Source organism: Alexandromys fortis, unplaced genomic scaffold (assembly GCF_014885135.2).
Source record: "Alexandromys fortis isolate MF-2015 unplaced genomic scaffold, M_Fortis_MF-2015_v1.1 scaffold_39, whole genome shotgun sequence".
Classification (NCBI taxonomy): Eukaryota; Metazoa; Chordata; class Mammalia; order Rodentia; family Cricetidae; genus Alexandromys; species Alexandromys fortis.
The window spans coordinates 10,925,652-10,949,189 of NW_026067918.1; the positions used below are offsets into that span (position 1 = coordinate 10,925,652).

Below are 23,538 nucleotides of genomic sequence, written 5' to 3' on the forward strand. Positions count from 1 at the left end.
TCACAACAGGCTGACACACCCTCACAACAGGCTGACACACCCTCACAACAGGCTGACACACCCTCACAACAGGCTGACACACCCTCACAACAGGTTGAGACACCTGTCACAATAGGCTGAGACACCCTCACAACAGGCTGAGACACCCTCACAACAGGCTGAGACACCCTCACAATAGGCTGACACACCCATCACAATAGGCTGTCCTCTGAGCACAGCAGCCTCGATCTTCATCTCATCATTGCTTCTCCTCGCAGGGGACCAGGACCAGCCTGCTGACCACTGATGTTCCCTCACTGAGGGAAGTAGGAAAGGCCACTGGACTTCACCTGAGACTCTGGTTGCTCCCCATGCATATCCTGGAGATCTGTATGTAACTTGACTCTAACTGACATGTCCTCACAGTCTTTGGCAGGTGCTAAGCCAAGCAGAAAGAGGAAGGTTAACTGAAGGAAGGACACTTTGTATGCAGCCAGGGGAAGTTGTCCATACTGGATAAGACTTTCTGAGTATGTGGTCACTTTGGGGTCATGCATGTTCCTGTAAGTAACCCCTCACCCATGCTCTGTAAGTAAGACTGATAAATCACAGGTTCTCTATGTTGGATGCTGGTGGATTTGTGTTTTGGCTTATCTGTGCTAAGGAGGGGGCAGACCTCTGCTTAAGTCACCCCCAGGGAAAAGGCTCCATAACAAGGTGCCTAAGAGATATCTGCTGAGTAAGTGAACTGAAAAATGACCTGGTAGGGCTAGGGAAATGGCTCAGTTGGGAAAGTGCTTGCCACTCACAGATGAGGACCTGAGTTAGTATCCCTGGCAGCCAGCACAGCAGCATGAGACTGTAGATCTTAGCACTGGAGACAGGGAGACAGATTCTTGGAGTTCATTGTTTAGGTTAGACTGGCTGGCCAATGAGCTCCAAGTTCAGTGAGAAACCCTGTCCCAAAATATGAGGTGAAGCTGAGCGTGATGGCACATGCCTTAACTTCAGCATTTGGAAGCCAGAGGCAGGTGGAGCTCTTCTGATGCCAACCTGACTTAACAAGTTCCAAGGCCAGCCAGGGCCACACAGGGAGACCCTGTCTGAAAACACAACAGCAAATAAGGCAGAGGAAACAGGGAAGGACACCCAATACCACTTATGGCCTTCACACTCATGCCCCACAGACACATCAGACCCACTACTTGGGGGAAAAAACAGCTATAATTTTGACTGATAGACACGAGTAAGATTTACTGACGAAGTTCATTCCCACCAACACTGAAACAGACTTAAAAGATATTTTTAGGAACTATATCAAGGTAGCTCTCACAATAAATAAATAAATAAATAAATAAATAAATAAATAAATAAATAAATAAATAAATAAATAAATAAATTTTAAAAGGGCTCAAGAGGTTAAAAGCACTATTTTTCCAAAGGACACAAGTTCAATACACACACACACACACGTTAAAAAATAGTTTTTTAAGGAGGACGCCACAAAACATTCCATATTTTCCAAAAAAGACTTAGGGAGAGAGAACAGGTAGGAGAACAGGTACAAAATAAAAACTCAAAGGTGATCACACCCAACGCTAATGAAGAGAGCTGAGGGTCATACACTCTTCTATTTTTGCTTATGTTTGAATAGTTCCATAATAATTTTTCAAAATATGCACAAGTGCTAAAGTAAAGTAAGAAGGCACAGTCGCTGCCAAGTACAGCATACCGCCTGCCTGGCCCCACGGAAAGACAAACTGCCACCCAGAAAACCCTTGGGGCAAACAGCTTGGCCTCGCTCTTCTGAAGGTCTCCTGTGGCGGGGAAGGTGGAGGATCCTGTGGGACACTTCCTCTCTGCTGTAGAGACCAGGGCCCGTGCCTAGCACAGCTGGCACCAGGCCAGGGGCTGCCTAGCAATGGCAGTTGTATGTAAGGAAGATACCTCTTCAAAGAAACAAAACAGAAAACCACACAAAGGCACTCAGGAAGCTAAAGTAGGCAGTTAAACTCGGTAATTAGAATAAAGGGGCAAAGACAGCCAGGCTTGGGTATTTCTTGCTTCTTTTATCTGCTGAATCTCTTCTTAAGAACTTCTGAAAACATACAGCTCTCTACGGGGAATTCTGAATGGCCCAGGGCAAAATTGCAGTAATCAAACTAGACAGTCACAGTTGGGGAAGTGTAACCAGCCAGCACACCACCCTGTGCAGCAGTGATGGCACAAAAGCCTGCCCTCATCCAACACCATCTATATAGGGAACGAAGGCAACCACTCTCTGGTCAGCCCACGCTGTCACCAGCCTGTGCAGTCTGCCACAAAACCTTGTGGAGGATACTCTGGGGCTCCTGGGGTTGAATGATCTACAACTAGAGTCTCCAAAATTTCAAGCCTTAAAAATATGTAACAGGGTCTCTCTGTATAGCTCTGGTTATCCTTGTGTGTACTATTTATAGTAGACTGTCCTGGAGCTCAGAGTGATCCACTTGCCTCTGCCTTCCAAATGCTGGGATTAAAGGTGTATGCCACCATGCCTGGCTTTTTTTTTTTTTTTAAGAGTGATATATACTCTGCTATATTTTTAAGAAGAGAAATGTTTCAGTGCAGACAAATATGAGTGGAAACGGTCGTTTTCTCACCGGGTGGGCATTATGGATTGTTTCCCACTCAGCAACACATGCTCAGCTTCCGGAATGCATGGCAGGCTCACCTAACACTCTCAAGCATGAACCTGGGCTAACACCTTGGATGGCTCCTCCAGGTCCTCATCTCAGCATGACTGAGCACTTCCTGCCTTTAAATCCAATCTACTGAGGTTCTTGTTTTCTCCAAGGGAGACAAGTCCTCCTAGGAGCTGCTCCTTTTCCTTCTGCCCTCTGTAGCAGACTTTCTTTTGGGCCACCAACCAGCTCACAAATCATGACACAGAGAACTTATTATTAGCTATTAATGTTTGGCCTCATCTTATGCTTGCCCCACTAACTCTTAAGACTTAATTTAACCAGTTTCTCTTCATCTATGTTTTGCCTCGGGGCTTTTTTACCTTTGTTTCATTCTGTATGTCCTCCTTTTCCTGCTTCTCCCCTGTCTGATGTCAGCTGCCTGACTAGCTGGCCTTGACAGTCTCCTGTTTCTCTTTTCCTCCCTTGCTCTCTCTTCTCTGGAGTCTAGATTCCCCCTCCTTCTTTGTCTCTGTCTGCCAGCCCTGCCTATCCCTCCTCTGCCTAGTTTGGCCATCCAGCTTTTTATTAGACCAATCAGGTGTCTTAGGCAGGCAAAGCAACACATCTTTACATCATTACACAAATGCAGCATAAGCAAATGTATCATACATATCTTTATGTAGTTAAAGTCATATTCCAAAACAGCCCTTGGCTGCAATGTGGTGAAACCTGACCTTATTTTGGTGTGGAAATGAGCTGGCCTAGGAATATGATAACAAAAGAAAAGAAAAGAAAATCACTGTGACGCCCTCAAGCTGACTAAAGCCCTTCCAGAGCCACATGCACTGTAAACCACAGTCCTCTGTGCTGACCTTTGAGGATATGTAAATTCCCCTTATTACAATGCTGTGCACACAAGTTTCTATGTTTAAGAAAATGGAAGCTAACACAATGGCCAGGAAGGGAAGGACACCAGTATTTAGCCAGAAACTTGGCTTGAGATCTACTCAGAGCAGAAATTAAACTGAGTTAGCCTTCAACACAGCAGCGCTCCCCTTCGTCCTCCAGTGTGTCCACGTGATGTAGGAAAAGGACAGACATCTGAGGAAACAATCATCAAACAAGGTCCTTTCAGAATAAGGAACTCCTTTTCCTTCCCAGCCCATTGTTCAGACATATTTCCACTGCCTGAAAACAGAAGAGAACTAGATGTATTCTGGAAGAGAGCACAGAAACACCTTAAGGGCTGGGCAGCAACAACACAGTCTTCTGACCCAGTACTCTGGTGAGCTACAGAGTGGAGGCCGTAAGGATTATTTATGTCTGCCCTTCCCCTTGAATTGGGAATACACTTCCTTCCTTCTTTCTTTTCTTTTCTTTTTTTTTTTTTGGGGGGGGGAGGTGGGGTGCTTTTTGTTTTTTGAGACAGGGTTTCTCTGTGTAGCCCTGGCTGTCCTGGAACTCAGCTCTACAGACCAGGGGGCCTTGAACTCACAGAGATCTGCCTGCTTCTGCATTCTGAGTGCTGGGATTAAAGACATGTGCCAACACCTCCTGGCTAGGTACACTCACCTTTCAAGTATATAATAATCATATTTTTCAAGAAAATGTGCATTTTTTAAAAATTGTACTGAAATCGCAAAGGCACAAAGTGATGTGGGGACATACACCTTTAATCTCAGCATTCAGGAGGCAGAGGGAGGCAAATCTCTGTGACTTCCAGACCATCCCTGGTCTACATAGCAAGTTCCAAGTCAGTCACAGGCTACATGGTTAGACCCTGTCTAAAACAAACAAACAAACAAAGCAAGGCAGTGGTGGCACGTGCTTTTAATCCCAGCACTCAGGAGGTAGAGGCAGGCAGATCTCTGTGAGTTCAAGGCCCTGTGAGTTGGAGTCCAGCCTGATCTACACAGCCGAGTTCTAGGACAGCCAGGGCTACACTGAGACACCCTGTCTCAAAAAAAAAAAAAAAAAAAAAAAAAAAAAAAAAAAAAAAAAAAAAAAAAAAAAAAAAAAAAAAAAAACATAAAAACTAAACAAAACAAAACAAATCAAATCAAAGGTACAAAGTGTTTCATCACTGTCCCAACAAGCCAAGAGTGGGACTTAACTGCTTTAACCCACATCCAGCTGCATCAGGAACCGGACCTCCAAACAGACCACAGACCCATAGAGGAGGAAAGCAGGTCACGTGCATGAGCTAGCTACAAGGGCTCTGGTTCCAAGTGGGACTTAGTTAGCTGCCATGAGCAAGCCTGTAACTTCAGCTCCTACACTGAAACTGACTGGGGCAGAGATTTTAGGATTTAGTCAACAAACTTAGAGCCAATGTGCCAAGCCCTGCTAAGCTTGTAGGCTGGTCAGATAACAAGAGGAAGTCCTGTCAACTAAGTGACACAGACAAGCAGGGTCAGAGGTCACTGCAGCAGGAACCCCTGGGCCTCTGAGACATCCCAGACACAGAGGAGCCTTCCTGCTGCCCTGTGGTACACTCCCAAAGTGCTGCTTCCTCTGGAAGCATTATCTAGGCTGGGAGATCAGAGAACCATTACACGGTACAAGACAACTTTCCAGGTCTAATCCTAGAAACCCCTGCAGAATCTTGCCTCCTTCATGCTTTGCCACGGAAGTCTGAACAGAGAGCATCCGTAAGATATCTCAGTGATAGGTAAAAAAGAAATTGCTCTTTAACTCTCCAGTCAAAACTGGAGTAGCGGGAAGTGGCTGCCAGAGCACCAGCAGGGTCCTCTGAAGCTCCAACCACTCAGTCCAATTACCAGGTAGTCATCCTCCCAAGAGTGACAGTCCACCAAGAGGCATTAGAACTCTTAAGATGGCATCAGTGTTTCCAGGGCACCTGGATGTGCTCCTGAGACCCACAGACCACAGCTGAGCCTCCAGCACCAGGTGACACAAGACTGATTTTGCAGAAGTCCCTCAAAGACAGTTAGTGTTCTTACTTCACAGTTCTAGACGTAAGCCCAAAGCTCATTCTTAACCTGTACTGCTTGAGCTCTCTGGCCTATTGATGATCATGCCCAAACCCTGCTTCTCCTCTGGAAGCTGCACAGTCAGCTCAGCTACACAGATTCTAGAGCTGTACCTACCTGGCTCTGCTCTGTTCCTCCACTGAAAGTGTGCTTCCCACAGACAGTCTTTGTCTCTACCATACGAGGCTCTAGGTGCCCATGAGACTGTAACTAAGGTCTGGCTGACCGCTACCAACCTGGAGTATTTGGGCTCCGGGGAATCAAAGACTGGTTGCATGACCCTGATGCCACCACACCAACTCACTGGCCAGAGGCTCTAAGAGGACATGGGTTCATCCAAATTACTACTACCCAGAGAAGGCTTAGGAAACAGAAACTACCTTTACCCGTGACCCCACAAACACGTCAACCCTAGGAGTCGCAATTCTTTCAGCATAAATGATTCAGTGACCTGCACCATAGACAACACTGGGACACAGAGCTTTTTATGCCCAGTTATGAGGGGAGGCAAAAAAAAAGTTTTAAAAGTGGTATTTAAACAGAGTATACACAGCACAGAACACATAAAACGTGTAATAACAGATGTGGGCAGCAAGAGCGACCCAAGGACAGGGCAGGGCACATCCACTGGAAGAACAGCTTTGGATTTGAGAAAGGCTCTAGCGATGCCAGGAGGGAAGGAGAGGTGGCAGGGGAAGAGCAAGGAGTGCAGGAGGGAGGAGGAGGGGGCCCTGCCACTTCATTGACAGCAATCCTGCAACCCTCCATCCCTCGGCAAGTACACAACAACGCCAGCAGCTCACCATGGTAGAAGCAGTTCACAGGGTCACCCTGACCAGGAATGCTCCCTCCTCGACACAGAGCATGGTGGAAACTAGGTGCCTGTAGGCCTCACAGCCTTGTCCCTGTCCCCACACAGGTCTCATACAGTCCTGAAAACTGTGAGCCCCATGCCACAAGCTTGTGAAAGCAGGACCTGTACTCTCTTAGATTCTCAAAGCAAGTTTCTCAGCAGAGAAGAGAGGTTTGTCTGTTCTAAGTTGACTAGACAAATAGAACAGTTTAGACCACAATGGGGGAGAAAGGAAGAGAGGGAGAGAGAGGGGGAGAGACCGAAAAAGGAAAGAGAGGGAAAGAGAGAGGGAGTGAGGGAGAAAGAGAAGAGGGGTTGAGGAGACAACTCTGTTGGTACATGCTTGTCTTGAAGCATGAAAGCCTGAGTTTGATTCCCCAAAACCCATGTAAGAATGCTAGAAATAGTGGTGTGCACATGTAATTCCAGGGCTGGGAGGCAGAGGCAGGGGACTCCCTGGGGCTCACTGGCCAGTCAGCCTAGCCAAATTGGTGAGTTCCAGGCCAATGAGAGACCCCCTATCCCAAAGGTGGTAGATGGAGGGCATTCCTGAGGATGACAGGTAGGTGTGTGTGTGTGTGTGTGTGTGTGTGAGAGAGAGAGAGAGAGAGAGAGAGAGAGAGAGAGAGAGAGAGTACATGAATGGCGATAAAGCAATGATGCTAATGGTATGTGGAGGAACTCAAGAATGGAGAGAGCATGAGCTGTCAGGATGCTTTCAGATGACAAGGGAGTCTGGTCAGTGCTGAACCATCAGAATTTGCTAAAACTGAACATATGCTCTTACTTTTGGTCATTATGGTTGTTGGAGATTATGTTTCGGGGACTCAGAAGGCAAGAAAAAGTTACATGCTGAAGAGATTCCAAAAGCACACGCAGTCTGCAGCTGCTACACACAGGGCAGGAGGGAGATGAAACCTGAGCCCACTCCTGCTGGTCACTGCCCAGCACAAAGGAACACTGTTCAACTCAATACTGGCCTGGAATAACTCCCGAAAGGAGTGTTTTTAATTCTATTATGAGCAGGGGCAATGGCTTGGTTGGTAGAGTGCTTGCCTAGCGTGCGCAAATCCCTAGGTTCCTCCCCAGCACCACACAAACCAGGTGTAGCAGTACCACCCATTATCCTAGCACTCAGGAGGAACAGCTGAAGTTCAAGATCACCCTTGGCTACACAGGGGTTCAATGACACCCAGACTATAAATTAAAAGCAAAAAGCATTCTCTATTCTGCATCACCTCCAGCTACTGAGTGTGCTCCTGGTGTGCCTTTTTCTCCACCCTCTTACTCTCTCCATTTACAATCTAGCTGCTTGAAGCATGGCATGCCTGTGTCTTTGGTATCCTCTCTCCTGTCCATCAGTGGGACTGTGCTTGAGGCGCCACTGCTGGCACCTTTGCAGTGAGCTCTGGGCATCGCCTCCCACTCAGATACTCATAGTCTCGGTTTTTATCCAAATCCAGTTGTGTAAAGTTCCAAAGACTCCTGCAGTATGCCCATTGCTGCAGCGGGTTAGACTCCTGCAGTATGCCCATTGCTGCAGCGGGTTAGACTCCTGCAGTATGCCCACTGCCCCAGCCGGTTAGACTCTCGCAGTATGCCCACTGCTGCAGCGGGTTAGACTCCCAAAGTATGCTCACTGCTGCAGTCAGAATCTGGTGTTCTCCAGCAATCAAAGTCAGAAACCAGAGTACCTGACTTTGGTACTTCCTTTTGGCTCTTCCTTCAGATCTTCTCAGTGTTGTGCCCTCCCAAGCACTAGTAACCAAATTTTGTCCACTTCCTGCCCATCACTGTATTTATTCTCTCCTTTACTTCCACTGCCCCAAGTTAGGCCCTCAGCACGCTACACATGGAAGGTTGTGCACTCAGTGCCAGATTAATTCATAGATCTTTTAAAAATACACGCACACTCTCATACACACACACACACACACACACACACACACACAGCTCCTGCTGCTTCTTAGCCACTCAGGCTTCCTCCCTCCACCTTTTGCCAGGCACACACCATACCTGTAGCTCAGGCCTCCTGGCCTACCTCTCTCTCTCTCTGCCTGCAGTGTGTCTGCCGTGTTCTGCCTGCTTAGATCACCTGACCTTTCTAAACAAGTCCAAGCACCACCAGCTCCTCTATGACAGTTCCCCTGCCCAGTGCAGTGCCTGTCACGTCCATTATCACATGGTCCTTCATGGCTTACCTTCATGGCCATGTCCTTCTCTGAGGCCCAAAGCCTCCTGACACCTAGGCTGTGTGGACCAGAGCGGTGACCACCACCTGCTGACTAAATAAGCAGTCAAACCAGCTACTGGAAAGGTTCTCACCAGCGCACCCTTCACAGCAATGGCATGAAGGACAACAGGGACCTTAAAAGCCACCCCTAAGCAAAAACAGTGCACATAGGCACATGGCAGGCAGGAAGGTGCTGTCCCGACCCAGGCTGTAAGTCCCAATCAACCAGCGCAGGAACACTGGCATCATCCTCCCTGAACAACAACCTGCTAAAATCCCCGCTGCCCCCGTCTGCCGGGGCAAAGAGAAGCAAAACCCCATCACCAGCAGTTTGAGAGGATGTGGGATTCACTTCTTGAACATTTCTAAATGCTTCTCCGCCTCCTCCAGGCCTCTATTATTGCAACTGAAACTAAGCAACAATAATTAGACAGACAACCAGGCTGTGGCTGGGGATGCAGTGCAGACAGGTTCAGGCAAGAGCTTTCCTTTGGAAGCCCACTCTGCAGGACTTTCATCTTGGGGCCTGGGTGTGGCAGGAGACTGGTCAGGGGCATGAAGGAGAGATCTACCAGCAAGGATCTTCAGCTCAGATTCTCCAGCCTCTGAAGCTTGCTGGTCGGGGCTGCCCTGCCCTTAAGTGACCTCTAATCTGGTTCTACACCCTTGGGAAAAAAGGCCATCACCTGGTTTGTACTGGAGAGTAATAGCCTACTAGTCATGGGTGCTCCAAACAGATAAGACAAAACTCTACCTGAAAAAAGGATCTCCTTTGACACATGGAATATTCAGAGAGGAGAGAGTATGATGCCTACAAACCCACAGACGAGCTGTCCACCATCAAAGGCCAGACTAACCATCCATTTAACTTGCAATTTTCCTCTAGCGTAGTTCTCAGCCTTTAATGCTGCAGCCCTTCAACACAGTTCCTCGTGTTGTGGTGACCCCAACTGTAAAATTATTTTCATTGCTACTTCATAACTATAATCTGTTAGGAATCGTAATAAAAAAGCTGTGTTTTCCAAAAAACAGAATGACCCTCTAAAAGGGTCATTTAACCCCCAAGCCCACAGGTTGAGAACCACTGCTCTAAAGGAAAGATTCTGAACTTTATCAGAAGTATAACACTATAAAATAGAGAGATTTTAATTTTAGGAACAGTACCAGTGACAGCAAACTAAGCAACTAAAATTGACCAAAATCTGACTCAAGCCCTCATCAGAACTGACATCTACTTTCTCCATGCCTAAAATAGCAGAGTGAGCAAATCTGTAAATCAGGTGATTTGACAGAGGTCATTAAAAGGGCTCATCTTGGTTAAGACATCATCATCCTATAGCTAGCCCATGACACACAAAGATGGAAAATGAATACTTCTAACCTAGCCAGGAGTCAACAGATTTAGCGAGACATCATTTGTTCTAGCTGAAAAGCTCTTAGATGCCAACCCTCCCACCAGGCTTAATTGCACTTATGTGTACATGTAATGCCCACATGGCTAGGAATGGGGCACACAGGTACAGTCCTTTTGAAAAGCAAACTGGCACCATGCACCAAGAACTCTAAACATACTTACCCTCCCTTACATGTCGACATCCATCCAGGAATGTGTAATTATAGCAGTCTTATGTTTCCAAGGAAGCTCTCAATTCGCGTAATTGTGCCCTTTTTAAGCAAAATCATTAAGTGTACAACCAAATTTGAAAACAATGAAATGCCATCCAGATCACAGAAGAACAAAGAAAAGTGTTTACATATGGTGAAACAGGCCCAGGAGTCCTGCTTGGGACGGAGAATGAAAGCAAACCCTGAACTCTGCACATTACACCAGAAGGGACTTGGTTCAATCTTTTAGTCCTCCGTTAGTCCTCCGTGGTTGCTAGGCTGCCTACAATGGGACCTTAGGCCCCACAGCCTGCCCTAGAGTCACAAAATTTTTTTTAAAAAGCAGCTCTCTTCAAAATGTAACATGCTCCGGTCATGTCCAGAACACTGTCTGCAGAGAGCCAAGGCAAGTGGAGGCCCATCTCCACTCCCTCACTCCACACTGACGTCCCAAAGTCCATTTCTTCCCTCACATAGGGACAAAGAAAAGTCCAGCAGAAGCTGCACTAAGTGAGGGCAGAGGGAACACCACGGTCTTCCTAAGAACCAGTCATGGGAAGGTGGTCATCCTGCCAGAGTTCTGATGCAAAATGATCGCTACCAGGAAGTCACCCTGGATGGCCAAGTCACTACTAAGCCTATCCCAAGAGAAGAATGGGGTGATTCCACGTCGCTAAAGATCTGGAGTTAGCCAAGATCCTGGCAAAATACACATTCAGAAGTTATTGCACAGTCTCTAAGAGTTCCCAGAGGTCTGGCAGGAGACCAACCCTTGGGAACAATCCTGGGCACAGGAAATCAGGTTACAAGGCTTGAGGTCAAAAACCAGGAAGAAGAAACAAAATCCCCAAGTCAGTCTTCTCTGGGGTAGGGTACCCTATGAAGGTTAAAAACAAGTCTTATTTTCAAGCCTGAGGACTGGGGAGTCAGGATGCACATTGATGAGTAAGGAAGTAATAAGACCCATAAGGGAAAAAAGAGCCAATTATTTGAGTGTTCAGAGACTAGGATATCAACCAATAGTGAGAAATATGAATACCTTTCTTAAGACATCAGCATTTTAGAAAATGTGGTTAAGAGCACTTCCTGGCCTTCCAGAAAATTTAGGTTCAATTCTCAGCACCCAGATGGTGGCTCAGAGCCATCAGTAACTCTGTATATCAGGCACCAGTCATACACATGGTACACAGATATACAGGCAAAACACCCATACACATAAAAACAAAAAAATAAGGAAATAAAAAAGCTCCAGGTTGTGGTGGCACACATCTTTAATCCCAGCACTTGGGAGGCAGAAGCAGGTGGATCTCTCTGAGTCCAAGGCCAGCCTGGTCTACAGAGTGAGCTCTAGGACTGCCAAGAAACCTTGTCTCAAACAACAAACAAAAAAGAAAGAAGAAAGGGAGGGAAGGAGGGAAGAAGGAAAGGAGGAAAGGAGGGAAGAAGGGAGGGCGGGATGAAGGGAGGGAGGGAAAGAAAATGACTAATCCTACCTTTTTTCTTTAAAGAAAAATCAGCTTTAAAATTATTTTTGGGGCTAGAGAGATGGTTCAGTGGTTAGGAGCACTTGTTGCTTTTGCAGAGGACCTGGGTTTGATTCCCAGCATCCCCACGGTGGCTCACAACTTCTGTAACTCCATGGATCTCCACAGCTCACCCTAGAGCATGGTCAGCTCTTCCTATATCAGATACGGATATAAAGTCTCCTTTTGGCTACAGTACAACACATGGATTTCCTGTTGTGGACAGTTATTATTTCCGCTCTACAACCCTTTCCCTGAAAGTACCTTCCAGAGTCCTGGGCACATAAAATTAGGCTACAACTGCCCAGAGGCCCTACTCCCACCAATAGACTCACTAGAGCCTACATCCTCCACACCTGCCCTTCACAGCCATGCTTCTCTGTAGTGAGGCTCCTACAGTGACCACAGTTCAGGACAGTTCTACTTCTCCTGGGGCACCCCTGTGCTTTAGACACCACACCCAACCATGCACAGAAACCAGGTCAGATCCTGGCAGCCTTCAGTGAACACGGCGACAGGAGACAGACGGACAGAAGGAACAGAGGAGAGGTGATGCTGATCTGCTTTTATCTCCCCATCCTAGCCCTGAGTGTGCTCTGCACACTTCCCTCATGAGCCAGAGACACCAAGTGTGCAGCTGCACTTCAGTCTCCCCACATGCTATGCAAATCAGCTATCTTCCTGCATGTCCTACCTCGCTGCTCGCCCTCTACCAAGAAACTGAAACCTAGATTTTCTCAACTCTTCTTAAATGCTGATAATCTAACTAAAAGTTGACCCCACTTTGCTTGCACTGGGCCCAGGAGCTCAGCACGGAGGTTACATCACAGGCTCTTCAGGAGCTGGATGGTGCGGGCTATCTGGTAGACCTCTTTTGTAAGGAATAACCATGCAGCTCATATGAAAGCTTTCCTAAACATAAAGGCCAATTACCTGTCGACAGCTTGCCTAGGCAATCCGACCTGAAAGGAGCAGAAACAAGATGTTCAACGTGTGTCTGCTACGATAAAGGGTGGAGTCCAAGGGCTTTCCTTTTAAATTTCTATACGGGGAAGACAGGCATGGTTCGCACACCTTTAATCCCAGTGTTAGAGAGTCAGAGACAAGTAGATCTCTGCAAAGACAAGGCCAGCCTAGTTTACATAATAAGTTCTCGGCTAGCCAGGGCTACACAATGAGACCCTGTCTCAAAAAAAAAAAAAAAAGTATTAAATGGCAGCTAGAGTTATCTCTGTGGTTGAGAGCGCTGACTACTCTTGCAGAGAACCCAGCTTTGATTCCTAACCCCCACATGATGCTCACAACCCTCTGCAACTCCAGTCTCGGGGATATGATTCCTCCTCTGACCTTCAAGGGCACCAGGCACACATATAGTGCATATATATACACTATACACACACACACACACACACACACACACACACACAGAGTAGACAAAAGACTCATACACATAAAGCAAAAACAGAATTAAACTTATATGGACATGATGCTTAGGAAAGACGTTAACCTGGGAGTGGTGCACATCTGAGAGCCAGCACTTAGAGGTAGAGGCAGGAAGACCAGAGTTCAAGGTTATTCTGAGAGACACATGAGTTTGTGGCAAGCTTAACCTACATAAGACTTAGTCTCAAAGTTCAAAAAAGAGTTAATAATAGAATCCAGGAATTAGCCCCAACCTGATGGATGACCATTACTGTGCAGCAGAGTGAAGATCCACCCTGGGGAGGCCCTCCCATGCTCCGTGGTCACAGTCCTGCACAGTACTACACAGAGCACTATCTGACTCCAGTTAGACCAAGTCAGTGTCTGTGTCCTAAACAGGATGGATGCAAAATCTAAGCTTACACTTTTTTTTCCTGAACACACACAGTTGAACATAAAGGCAACAGTATTGTCCAGCAGGACTCCATGGTGCCACCAGAGTTTTTTCTAGAACCAGGAAAGGTACAGCCTGCATAGAAGCAGTTATCGAATGATCTCTGCCTGGTGAATACTAAAGAGGCTGCAGTCAAGACAGGCCTCACTGCGTGCTTTTGTAAGTTCCTTGAACCGAGCAGCAAACCTCGAAGATATGCACTCTGTCTTCAGCACACCATACATGAGTTGTGCTCCAAAGGTTTCATTTCAATACCAAACTGATGGCTCTGTAATCCAAACGTATTTCCCACAGAACAGCAGTAAAGGCCCAAGGCAGATAGGGCAAAGCTGGCTAAAACATTTGCATGTAAAAATGTCAAAGCCACATGAAACAGTTTCTTATTATTTAAAAAACGAAGTATTATGGTGCAAGAAGTTCATCTGGAAGATGACAATGGAGACCCTGAGCATGCCTGTGTGCTTCATGAGTCCCCAGCAGACGACAATGGAGGCCCTGAGCATGCTTGTGTGCTTCATGAATCCCCAGCACGCGGTTCCTCTGAACATGTGGAAACTGGCCCAAGTGAATTCTCTACATAACCTCTAAGGGAAATGGGTAGTTCTGACACTAAAGCAAAATGAGCTGGCAGGTCAGCCAGGCACAAAGGCAACACACCTGTAGTACCAGCTACTCAGAAGGCAGGAGGATCACTTAAACCTAGGAGTTTGAGACCAGCCCCAGCATTATAGGGAGGTGCTCCCCTAACTCAAAAAGGAAAGAGAAAAGGAGAAGCGGGGAAAGAGAGAGGACAAGGAGAGAGGAGGGGAGGGGAAGAGAGAAGAGGGGAGAAGAGGAGAGGAGGAGAGAAGGAGGGAAGAGGGGGAAAGGAGAGAGGAGGGGAGGGATGGAGAGAAGAGGGAAAGGAGGAGAGAAGATGGGAAAGGAAGGGGGAAGGAAAGAGGAAGGGAAGAGAAGAGAGAAGAGGGAAGAAGAGAAGAGGAGAGGAGGAGAGAAGGAAGGAAGAGGGGGAAGGAGAGAGGAGGGGAGAGATAGAGGGAAGACGGGAGGGAGGAGGAGAGGAAAGGCGAGAAGACGGGGAAGGGGAAAGGATAGAGGAAATAAGGGGGAAGGAGGGAGAAGAGGGGGAGAAGAGGAGAGAGGAGGAAAGGGATGGAGGCAGGGAAAAAGCGAGGGAGGCTAACCTCCACCTTCCCATGATCATTGTATACCATATGATACTTGAAGTTTTCTTGTGTTTAGTCCCTCTAGTTCCTCCCAGATAAAAAGATGTAAAGGTGTATAAAGGGGGAGGCAAGCTTTCACCACTCTGTGCAGGTCCTCTAACAATGGCTTTGCAAACATGCCCACATCTGGGATGGTGAGAAACCTTAGAGGGTAAAGGCACCCGGTGACAAGCCTGACAACCCGAGTGTGATCCTGGGACTGGAAGAGCAGCAGAGAACCAATTCCTGTAAGTTGCCCTGACTTACATATGCATTAAACAAACAAAAATATGCAACAGAAAACTTAAAGATGTCAATGTGCTAATCCTAAAACCTTTAAAAAGTGTCTCCTCACAGGACACAAGAAAGGATGATGTCATGGGTGGCTACAATGTTTATCCTGCGTTCCCCAGGTGGCTGTGACACAAAGTGTCCTCTTGAAAGCACAGCTGGTAGACAGAATGGAGAGATGCTACCCACCAGCTCTAAAGAGCGGAGGGAGCCATGTACCAACAGAAGCAAACATGCTCAGAGCTGGAAGGACAAGGAAGCCGACTTTTCCCTCTGGTCTCTGGAAGGAATACTGCCCTGATGAAGTCTTGGTACCAGCCCTGTGGGACCTAATTTGGACTTCTGACCTCCAGAACTATATAGTAAATTTGTGTTTCAGTCCCTGTTCATGTCAATAACAGGAACTAAAACGCTCTGCTTCCATTTTTCCTTTCCAAGTAGAAGTCAGGCCTGAATCAAGGCAGTTACTATTAAAACCAACCAGAGCAGTGGCCTCTTGCCTCAAGCAGCAGGCAGTAACACCAGGGGAGGGCATGAACAAAGCATGGCAGAACACGGGGACTCAGGGGCAACAAATGTCAGGAGTGAGAGAGCAGCAGGCAAAGCTTGTGAAGGTTTCCAGCGGAAGACAAAGCTCAGAGGGTCCAAAGGGGACGAGCACTCTCTTGGGGCCTGCCAGCAGCTTTTCAACCATAAAGGAAGGCGCACGTTGCTTCTACCTGGAAGGCAGCAAAGGCTGGCCTGAATTCCACTGCACAGGCACCACCTCTAACGCTCAAGGTAACAGTGTTCACACATCCAAGGCTCAGGGTCAGGCTCTTAGCCATACCCTCCTAGCTTCACCAGGTCAGAGTTCTCTACGGTCTACCTGCAAAGACCTAGCATGCTTCCCTTCTGGCATTTTCATACCTGATGGCAGAGTGGAAGGCAGCAATGCTGCCTGTGTGGCAATAAACCAGAGTCCGCCTCCAAGAAGCATGTTAAGTTCCCGATCTGTACTTCCCTGCCAAACCAGAAAAGTTTGCCACGCTCTACCTGTCGTTCTTTCTTCCTTTCCTACAATGCTGACACCACGTAAGGCATTTCAAATAACCTTCTGCAGCTCCTGAGACTGCAAAGCCTCTAAGCGACCCTGGCTGACCACCAGCAAGGTGAGCCGAGAGAATCTGAATTGCTTCAGTCCTGACCGAGGGTGTGGATTGGTGTCATTACCCTCCCGTCTACCTGCAGGCAACAGCTCAAACTTGATCTCCTTGCCAAGTGTGGTCAGGCCGTGACTGACAGACATAGGGACCAGGAGCACGAACCTGGCCGAGGTCCCGTCTCAGGGGCCTTGGTCAAGCCACTCACGTTCATCTCGGAACAAAGAGCTGGATGGGGCACGTAACTTCTAACACCCCGGAGAGCCGGAAACTACTAGGGAACGCAGGCCGGGCGTGTGGCTCCCGCAGCCGCTCGCGGCGCCAGCCAAGCGGGTGACAAGCAGCAGGAGACTCGTCACCGAGACGCCGACCCAAGCCACCCGGCCCTGGCGACCCTCGACGTCCCGGGGCACCGCGGGATCCTGATGACCCTGGCGACCCTCAGCGCCCCGGTTACCCCCGCCCCGGGGACCCCTTAACTCCCCTCCTGGGGTCCCTCAGACTCGGAAACCCTCAGCCCCAGCGACCCTCAGGCTCGAGTAACCCGGGTCCCGGAGACCGTCAGACCGGGTTTAACACCACCCGCTCCGGGCACCCTCAGCCTCGGGCGACCCCTGCCCCGGACTCTCCAGGCCTGGGTGACCCTCAGCCATGGGTGACCCTCGATTCCCGACGATCATCAGGCCCGGGTGACACAGTTCCCGGCGACTCTAAGGTCCAGGTGACCCTCAGCCCCAGCGACCCTCAGGCCGGCGAGTACCTGGCCAGTAACCCCGCGCCCCCCGCCCCATCCCAGGGACGCCGGGCGCCGGCGGAAGCGCACGGAGGAGCAGCGGACCGGCCGGGCCCCACTCACCATAGCTGTCGTCGTCCTCCATGGCGCCGGCGACCGGCTCCGGCCCCCGAGACCGCCGCTGACCTCCCGCAACCCGAGTCCTGCCAGACACCAGCTCGCCTCAGGCCAGCTCCGAGCCCCGGAGCCCCGCCCCCCGCGCCGCGCCCGCACTGCCCCGCACGCGCCTGCGCACGCGCCTCCCGAGGCCCCGCCCCCGGCACGAGGTCCCGCCCCTTCTCTTCCCACTCCCCCCCCCAGCCCCCGCGGATAGCGCGCGTGCGTGGACGCTCCCCCCGCCCCCGCCCCCGAGCTCCAACCAGGTGTTTACGGACGCCTCTTTGGTTTGCGTTTACGCACGCGCGGCACCGGCGGCTCAGCCTATTATGTGGCCCCGCCCTAAACCACGCCTTTGCTTTTAAGCACCGCCCCTTACCCTCCGCGGGGCGGAGCAGAGTTTCGGGTTTCGAGTTTCTTAACAGTGCGTAGGCCGCAGGCGTGGCTTACTGGCCGAGCGGGCGGTCCTGCCACTAGGCTGATTACCGGACCCAAGGTCATGGGCGCCCAATGTGTGGGTGGCCCAAGCTGAATCCACCTTGGATTCCAGCTTGGCCAAGAGGAAGTTACCTAAGTTCATCTGAGTTCTTATACTTCCTAGCTGGGTCCGGTTCCAACTGCAGGCTTCACGACCTTAGTAGCGTCAACTGTGCTGCTTTCTTGGGCTCCTTCGGGGAGGACCAGTTGATCCTCCTTAGCAGTGCTGGCCAGGGGCTGTTCCTGGGGAGGTTCAAACATTTGTTCCCCAGGAGGTCTCAGCGGAATCCATCCGTGGAAGCACCAACTAATGATGTGGAAAGGCCCTTAGGGAATACCCTGTCCTGTGTGTGAACCCCAGACAAGTGACACTTAGGGCAGGGACTGCAGCTCAGTGACAAAGCACTTGCCTAGCAGGTAAAGAGGCTGCAGGCTGCATCCCAGAGACCAGAAAAAAAAGAAAACTGATCCCCAAAGAGTCAGAGAGTCACACGTAGGCTGGGACATCATGTCCCGGATGTCCCCACCGCTACACCATGCAAGCACTTCCAACCCCACTGAGGTCCTACAGGGCCCTTTAAAATAACTCCCGAAAGGCCTAGGGTAGTGGTGCCTGCCTGTTGCACGCCTGTTAGCCCAGCATCCCTGGAAGCTGAAGTAGAAAGACAACATAATGAAACTCCATCTCAAAAACAAAAACAACTCAAAATACAGCAAAAGAATGTACAAAGGGACCCAAGGGGACACCGGGCAGGAGCTCCTTCCTCACTGAAACAGAACTGAAATCCCAGAGCTGCCCAAGGGCAGCCCCAGAACCAGCCTTCTCTCTCCACAGCTCCCCCTTCTGTGACATCACTACCTGAACAGCTTCGTGGGACTCTGGGGCAGGAAGGGGTTAGATCAAGGTGGAAGAAAAGTCAAGCCTTTCCTTGTGGCTCCCCAGTACGTGCCCTTGGCTGCAGAGCATGGGACTGGTGGTTGGCCTGCAGCCATCCCTCCTCCCCAAGGGGTGACAGCCAAGTCTGTAATTGCTCAGAATCTGTGCAGCTTCAATGCATTTAGATTCCCCAGTGCACCACCTTATATGTGCCCCTGTGGTGGGTACGCTGCGGTAAGTATATGCACATTTTCCTGGAAGGATCTATGAGAAAAATCTCAGAAATGAAATGGGAGGTGGAGAAACTGGGACTTGATTTTTTTTTCTTTAAAGACTTTTTTAGAAATGTCTAAGGCTGTGTCTGTGTTAGTGAGAATACCTCTGTGTGCGTGAACATGTGTGTGAAGGTATCCATGCAGGCTCAAAGAGGGCATCAGATCCCTGGGAGCAGGAGATATGGATGGTTGTGAACCACTAGAAAAGGGTGCATTGCATACACTAATATCAACAAGAAGAAAAGGCTGGAGGTGGAGAGATGGCTCAGAAGTTAAGAGCACATGCTGTTCTTGCAGCAGACCCAGGTCCAGTGCCCAGCATCCACCAGGCATGCATGTGGTACAATAATACATACACTCACATGTAAAATTAAAATAAACAAATCTTTTCCTCCTCTTCCTCCTCCTTCTCCATCTTCCTCTTTCGAAACCATTAAAATAGGTTTGGTGAGGCAGGAGAGATGGCAGAGCTGTTAAAAGCACCTGTTCTTGTAGAAGACCCAGGTTTGATCCCCAGCACTCATGAGGTGATTCACAACCATCTATGACTGCAGTTCCAGATCTTCTGGACTCCAGGGCACTGCATACTTGTGGAGCCTACACATACATGCATGCAAATGCCCATATACTAATAAAATTAAATTAAATTTAAAAAATAAAATAGAATTAGCCTCCTCAGGCCTCTCACTATGATGTTCCCTTTTCTAGTTGATCCCACTGACAACTTTTCTTTAATGTGTCTGTCTGTCTATGTGTCTGTCTGTCTGTGAAATCACTCTTTACCTTGTGATCATACAAAATGCTGTAGTTTGCTGGAAGTCTGGCTCACCCTGCCGGTTCCATTCTAACTCCCGCCCATGCCTGCTTCACTCTTTCCCCAGCTCAAGTCCTGGTCCTTGGTCCCTGGTCCCCTTTTTTCAAATTCTCTGGGGCCTTCATGTCTGTTGTTCACTCCCTCAGTGGCCTGTGAATCACAGTTTGGCCCCTGTTACCTCATTCTCCCACAAGGATCCCCATGGTGTTGCCTCCAGGGACTTGGTTATTTGCTTATGCTAGGTACATTAGGAAGAACAAAAGAAAAAAAAAACGCCAAAAACATTTTCTTGAGAAATTTACCAGCATGTAGTGATGCATGCCTTTAATCCCAGCACTCAAAAGTCGCAAGGCAGAAGCAGGCGGATCTCTGTGAGTTTGAGGTCAGCCTGGTCTACAGAGTGAGTTCCAGAACAGCTAGGACTATGAAGAGAGACCCTATCTCAAAAAAATAAAAATAAAAAAGCAGATTGCCTGTCTCACCTAATCATCCCCCTACACATCATCAGCCACAGGAGCTGCTTCTTAGAAATGCCGCTCCTTTAAACATATTTTTTTGAGATTATAATATTATTACATCATTTCCCACTTCCTTTCCTCCCTCCAAACCCACCCATGTATTTCCTCATTGCTGTCTCTCAATTTCATGACCTCTTTTGTTGGTACCCATGGGTAGGTATGTTCCTGTCCCTAAATGTACAAGCACAGCCGCTCAGGCGGGACACTCTTCCTCATATGTATGTTTTCAGGGCTGACCATTTGGTTGTGGGTGACCAGTTACTCAGTGTGCTCTTCCCCGGGAACGCTATTTCCCCCACTCTGGGCATTCCTTGGCTTTCCGCAGTTCTCTTAGTAGGGCTGAGCTTTCCCCTCCCACGTTAACGTGACTATTGGTGTCAGCCTCATTGGGTCACGCTTAAACACTCATGTTGCTGAGACTTCATGGATTTCTAGGAGACACAATCTTGCAGCAGACATCCCAATCCCCCGGTGCTTAGAGTCTTTCCCCTGCTCTTCGCTGGGTGCAGGATGTGCGCCTTCGATGCATCAGCTGGGGCCGGGCTCCACAGCTCTGCATTTTGATTAGTTGTGGTTTTCTATAATGATCTCTATCTGTTGAAAAAAAAAAAAAAAAAAAAAAAAAAACTTTCCTTGGTTAGAACAGAGAATTACTCTTATCTGGGGTAGCAGGACAAATACCTAGAATATAGTGAGGGATTATGCTGGTTCTGTAAAGTGGCGGTTGTAGGCTCTTCTCTAAGACGACTGACTTCACAAGCACTGGGTAACGGACTTGGCTTCTAGTACTAGGCGATTCTCCTTGTGCTGAGTGAATTTTAGGTCGAATTAGAGAGCTGGTGGTCACCACCAACGTCCGTGTGCCCCTGCTGCCGTGCTGGCCATCGTGGCCGCTCAAAGTTGTCGTAGGTTGGTTGTTCCCCTCCTTCAGAAGCTTGCAGGGTACCTTTTGGTAGTATGAAGGTAGTCCTCAAGGAGGCTTCCAGGTCAGTTCCAGCTCTTGGGCCTCTGGGCCGTGTCTGAAGTACATGGTTTCTTCAGCAATAGGGATTTGCAATCTTTGCGGGGAGGGGATGTAACTGAGGGCAACAACCCATAATGTTTTGGGAGTCTCTTGGACAGCCTTCAAAACAACTCAAAAGACAGCTTCTCATGCCTGGTATTGGGTTTTTGTTAGTCCACGGCTCTTGGGGGTGGGGACTGTCAGCCCAAATGGGAAAATTTCACTGAAACTGACTGTTCATACACCGACCTCTAGCTTTATAGGTGCCTTAGGTAGATAGGAGGAGGAGTAGACCTTAGGACTTTTCCAGACATCCTCGCTGCTATTTTACCCTCCTCCCTCTTTCTCCCATAATTATTTCCCTCCCATCCCCAATTAGAGCCCATTTTCCCTATTCCCCCTTCATGTCACATGCACCCTGCAATCCCCCCTCTATTGCTCCTTTCCCGCCCACCCCACAATCGCCCTTTACTGTACTGGTTCCCACAGTTACTCCAGGTTATACACTCACACCTGACCTCCTACCATCTACCCCAGCCTTCCATTATAATTTCAAAATTTAGAGTTGAGAAATAAATTTGTTTAGCAACAATAACTCCAAATATCCTTGTGGGAAAGCATCCTTAGAGACAATCAACAGGGGACAAGCTGAATATGTTTGGATTGCTTTGTATACAGAGTGCTGGGAGCCTTCGAAAACACTGAGGCAGAGTCAGGGAGATGGCTCAGTGGGTCAAGGTGCCTGCTGCCATTCTGCCGGCCTGATTTCTGTCCCAGGGGCCCCAGAGGATGGAAGGAAAGAATCAGCTTCCACATGCTGTTCTCTGACCTCCACAGGAACACTGTAGCAACCACCCTGAAATAAATCAAAGTTTTAGTGTTTGCTTTTTGTTATTTTTGTTTGGCAGAGAAGAGAGTTGGAGACATGGCTTAACTGCCAAAAGCACTTGCTGCTCTTACAGAGGACCTGGTTCAGTTCCCAGCACCTGCATCAGACAGACCACACTCTAGAGTCAAGGGATCAGATACCTTCCTTTGGCCTCCTCTGACACCTCCTGTATGCACATGGTGCACAGACATACACTCAGAGACACACACATGCATATTAAATAAATACATATTTTTGAAGAGTAAGAGCATTAAATGGTTTTACTATGCTGTTATTTTTTGGAAAAAAAGATTGAGACAGATTTCTGTGTTTATGGATACAAGATGATTTTTAAGCTGTAGGAAGTGGGGAAAAATAAAAACAGAACAGCATGGAAATATTTATCATTATAATACACATTCAAAAATAAATAAAAGTTTAAAAAAAACCCACACATGCAAGTAACATACATTTGCCCTCGTACATCCAGTCAGTCCACATGCAGAGTTTCTGGGAAGCCCTGTGCTCTGAGTTCCCTAACAGAGCCTTTCTACACGGTCATGGCTTGAGTTGTGTCCCATAAAAGATGTGTTGATGCTCCAACCCCCGCTGCCTGCAAACACAACTATATCTGGGGACTACATCCTTGCCGTGTGATCAAGAGGATGTTATAGTAGACAGTGGGATGTTTAAGATGGTGGGCTGGACGCCGAAGCAGCCAAGAGAAGCCACGTGAAGAGGCACGGGCTGGCGTGACGCCCGCCCGAGATCACCTGGAACAATAATTGAAAGGCGGGAAGGATCCTTGCTCAGAACCTCTGGAGGGAACACAGCCCCGCAGGCCCACACCTGCCCTCCAGAACCTGAAACACATTCCTATTGTTTTAAACCAACCGGTTTTGGACACGCTCCCCATAGATTTCTGTGGTTTTATGACTTATTGAGGACTGGAAGGATGGATCGGTGGTTAAGAGCATTTGCTGCTCTCCCATCCAGAAGAACCACATTCGGTTCCCAGGACTCACATTGGGCTGCTCAGAACTGCCTGTAACTCTACGGAAATTCCCTGCCTGTAAATCCAGGGAATCTGACACAGGCTCCTGCACACTTGTCGTACACATAAACTCATGCAGGTATACACATATGGGAATAAACAAATATTTTAAATGTTTATTTTTTATTCTGTATGCAGAGATAGGTGCACATAAACGCAGGTGCCAGTGGAGGTCACACAAGGAAGCCAGATGGCTATGCTCACACAGTGTGACCAACACGGGCTACTGGGCAGGGGCCCAAGGAGGACTGACGCAGTTTTGGGAGAAGAATGACAAAGCCTGAGAAATCATCAAGAACCTGCTTCATGATCCAGTGAGCAAATGCCATACCTGACCCTGTCCGGAGTCCTCCATGCTCCCCAAGGAAGGAAGCAAACGAACCGAAGCAGAGCAAGC

The 23,538-nt window shown here is 48.5% G+C and overlaps 1 protein-coding gene across 1 annotated transcript in view; it reads right to left on the reverse strand.

Moving 5' to 3' along the window:
- The window catches only part of Cyth1 (cytohesin 1), an 80,461-nt gene extending 63,097 nt beyond the window's left edge, over nt 1–17,364 (reverse strand). The window contains exon 1 of the mRNA XM_050140325.1: nt 17,223–17,364. Coding sequence (XP_049996282.1) covers nt 17,223–17,244 — 22 coding nt within the window. The 5' untranslated portion in view covers nt 17,245–17,364. The remainder of the gene's footprint in view (nt 1–17,222) is intronic.
- Nucleotides 17,365–23,538: the final 6,174 nt, after the last annotated feature.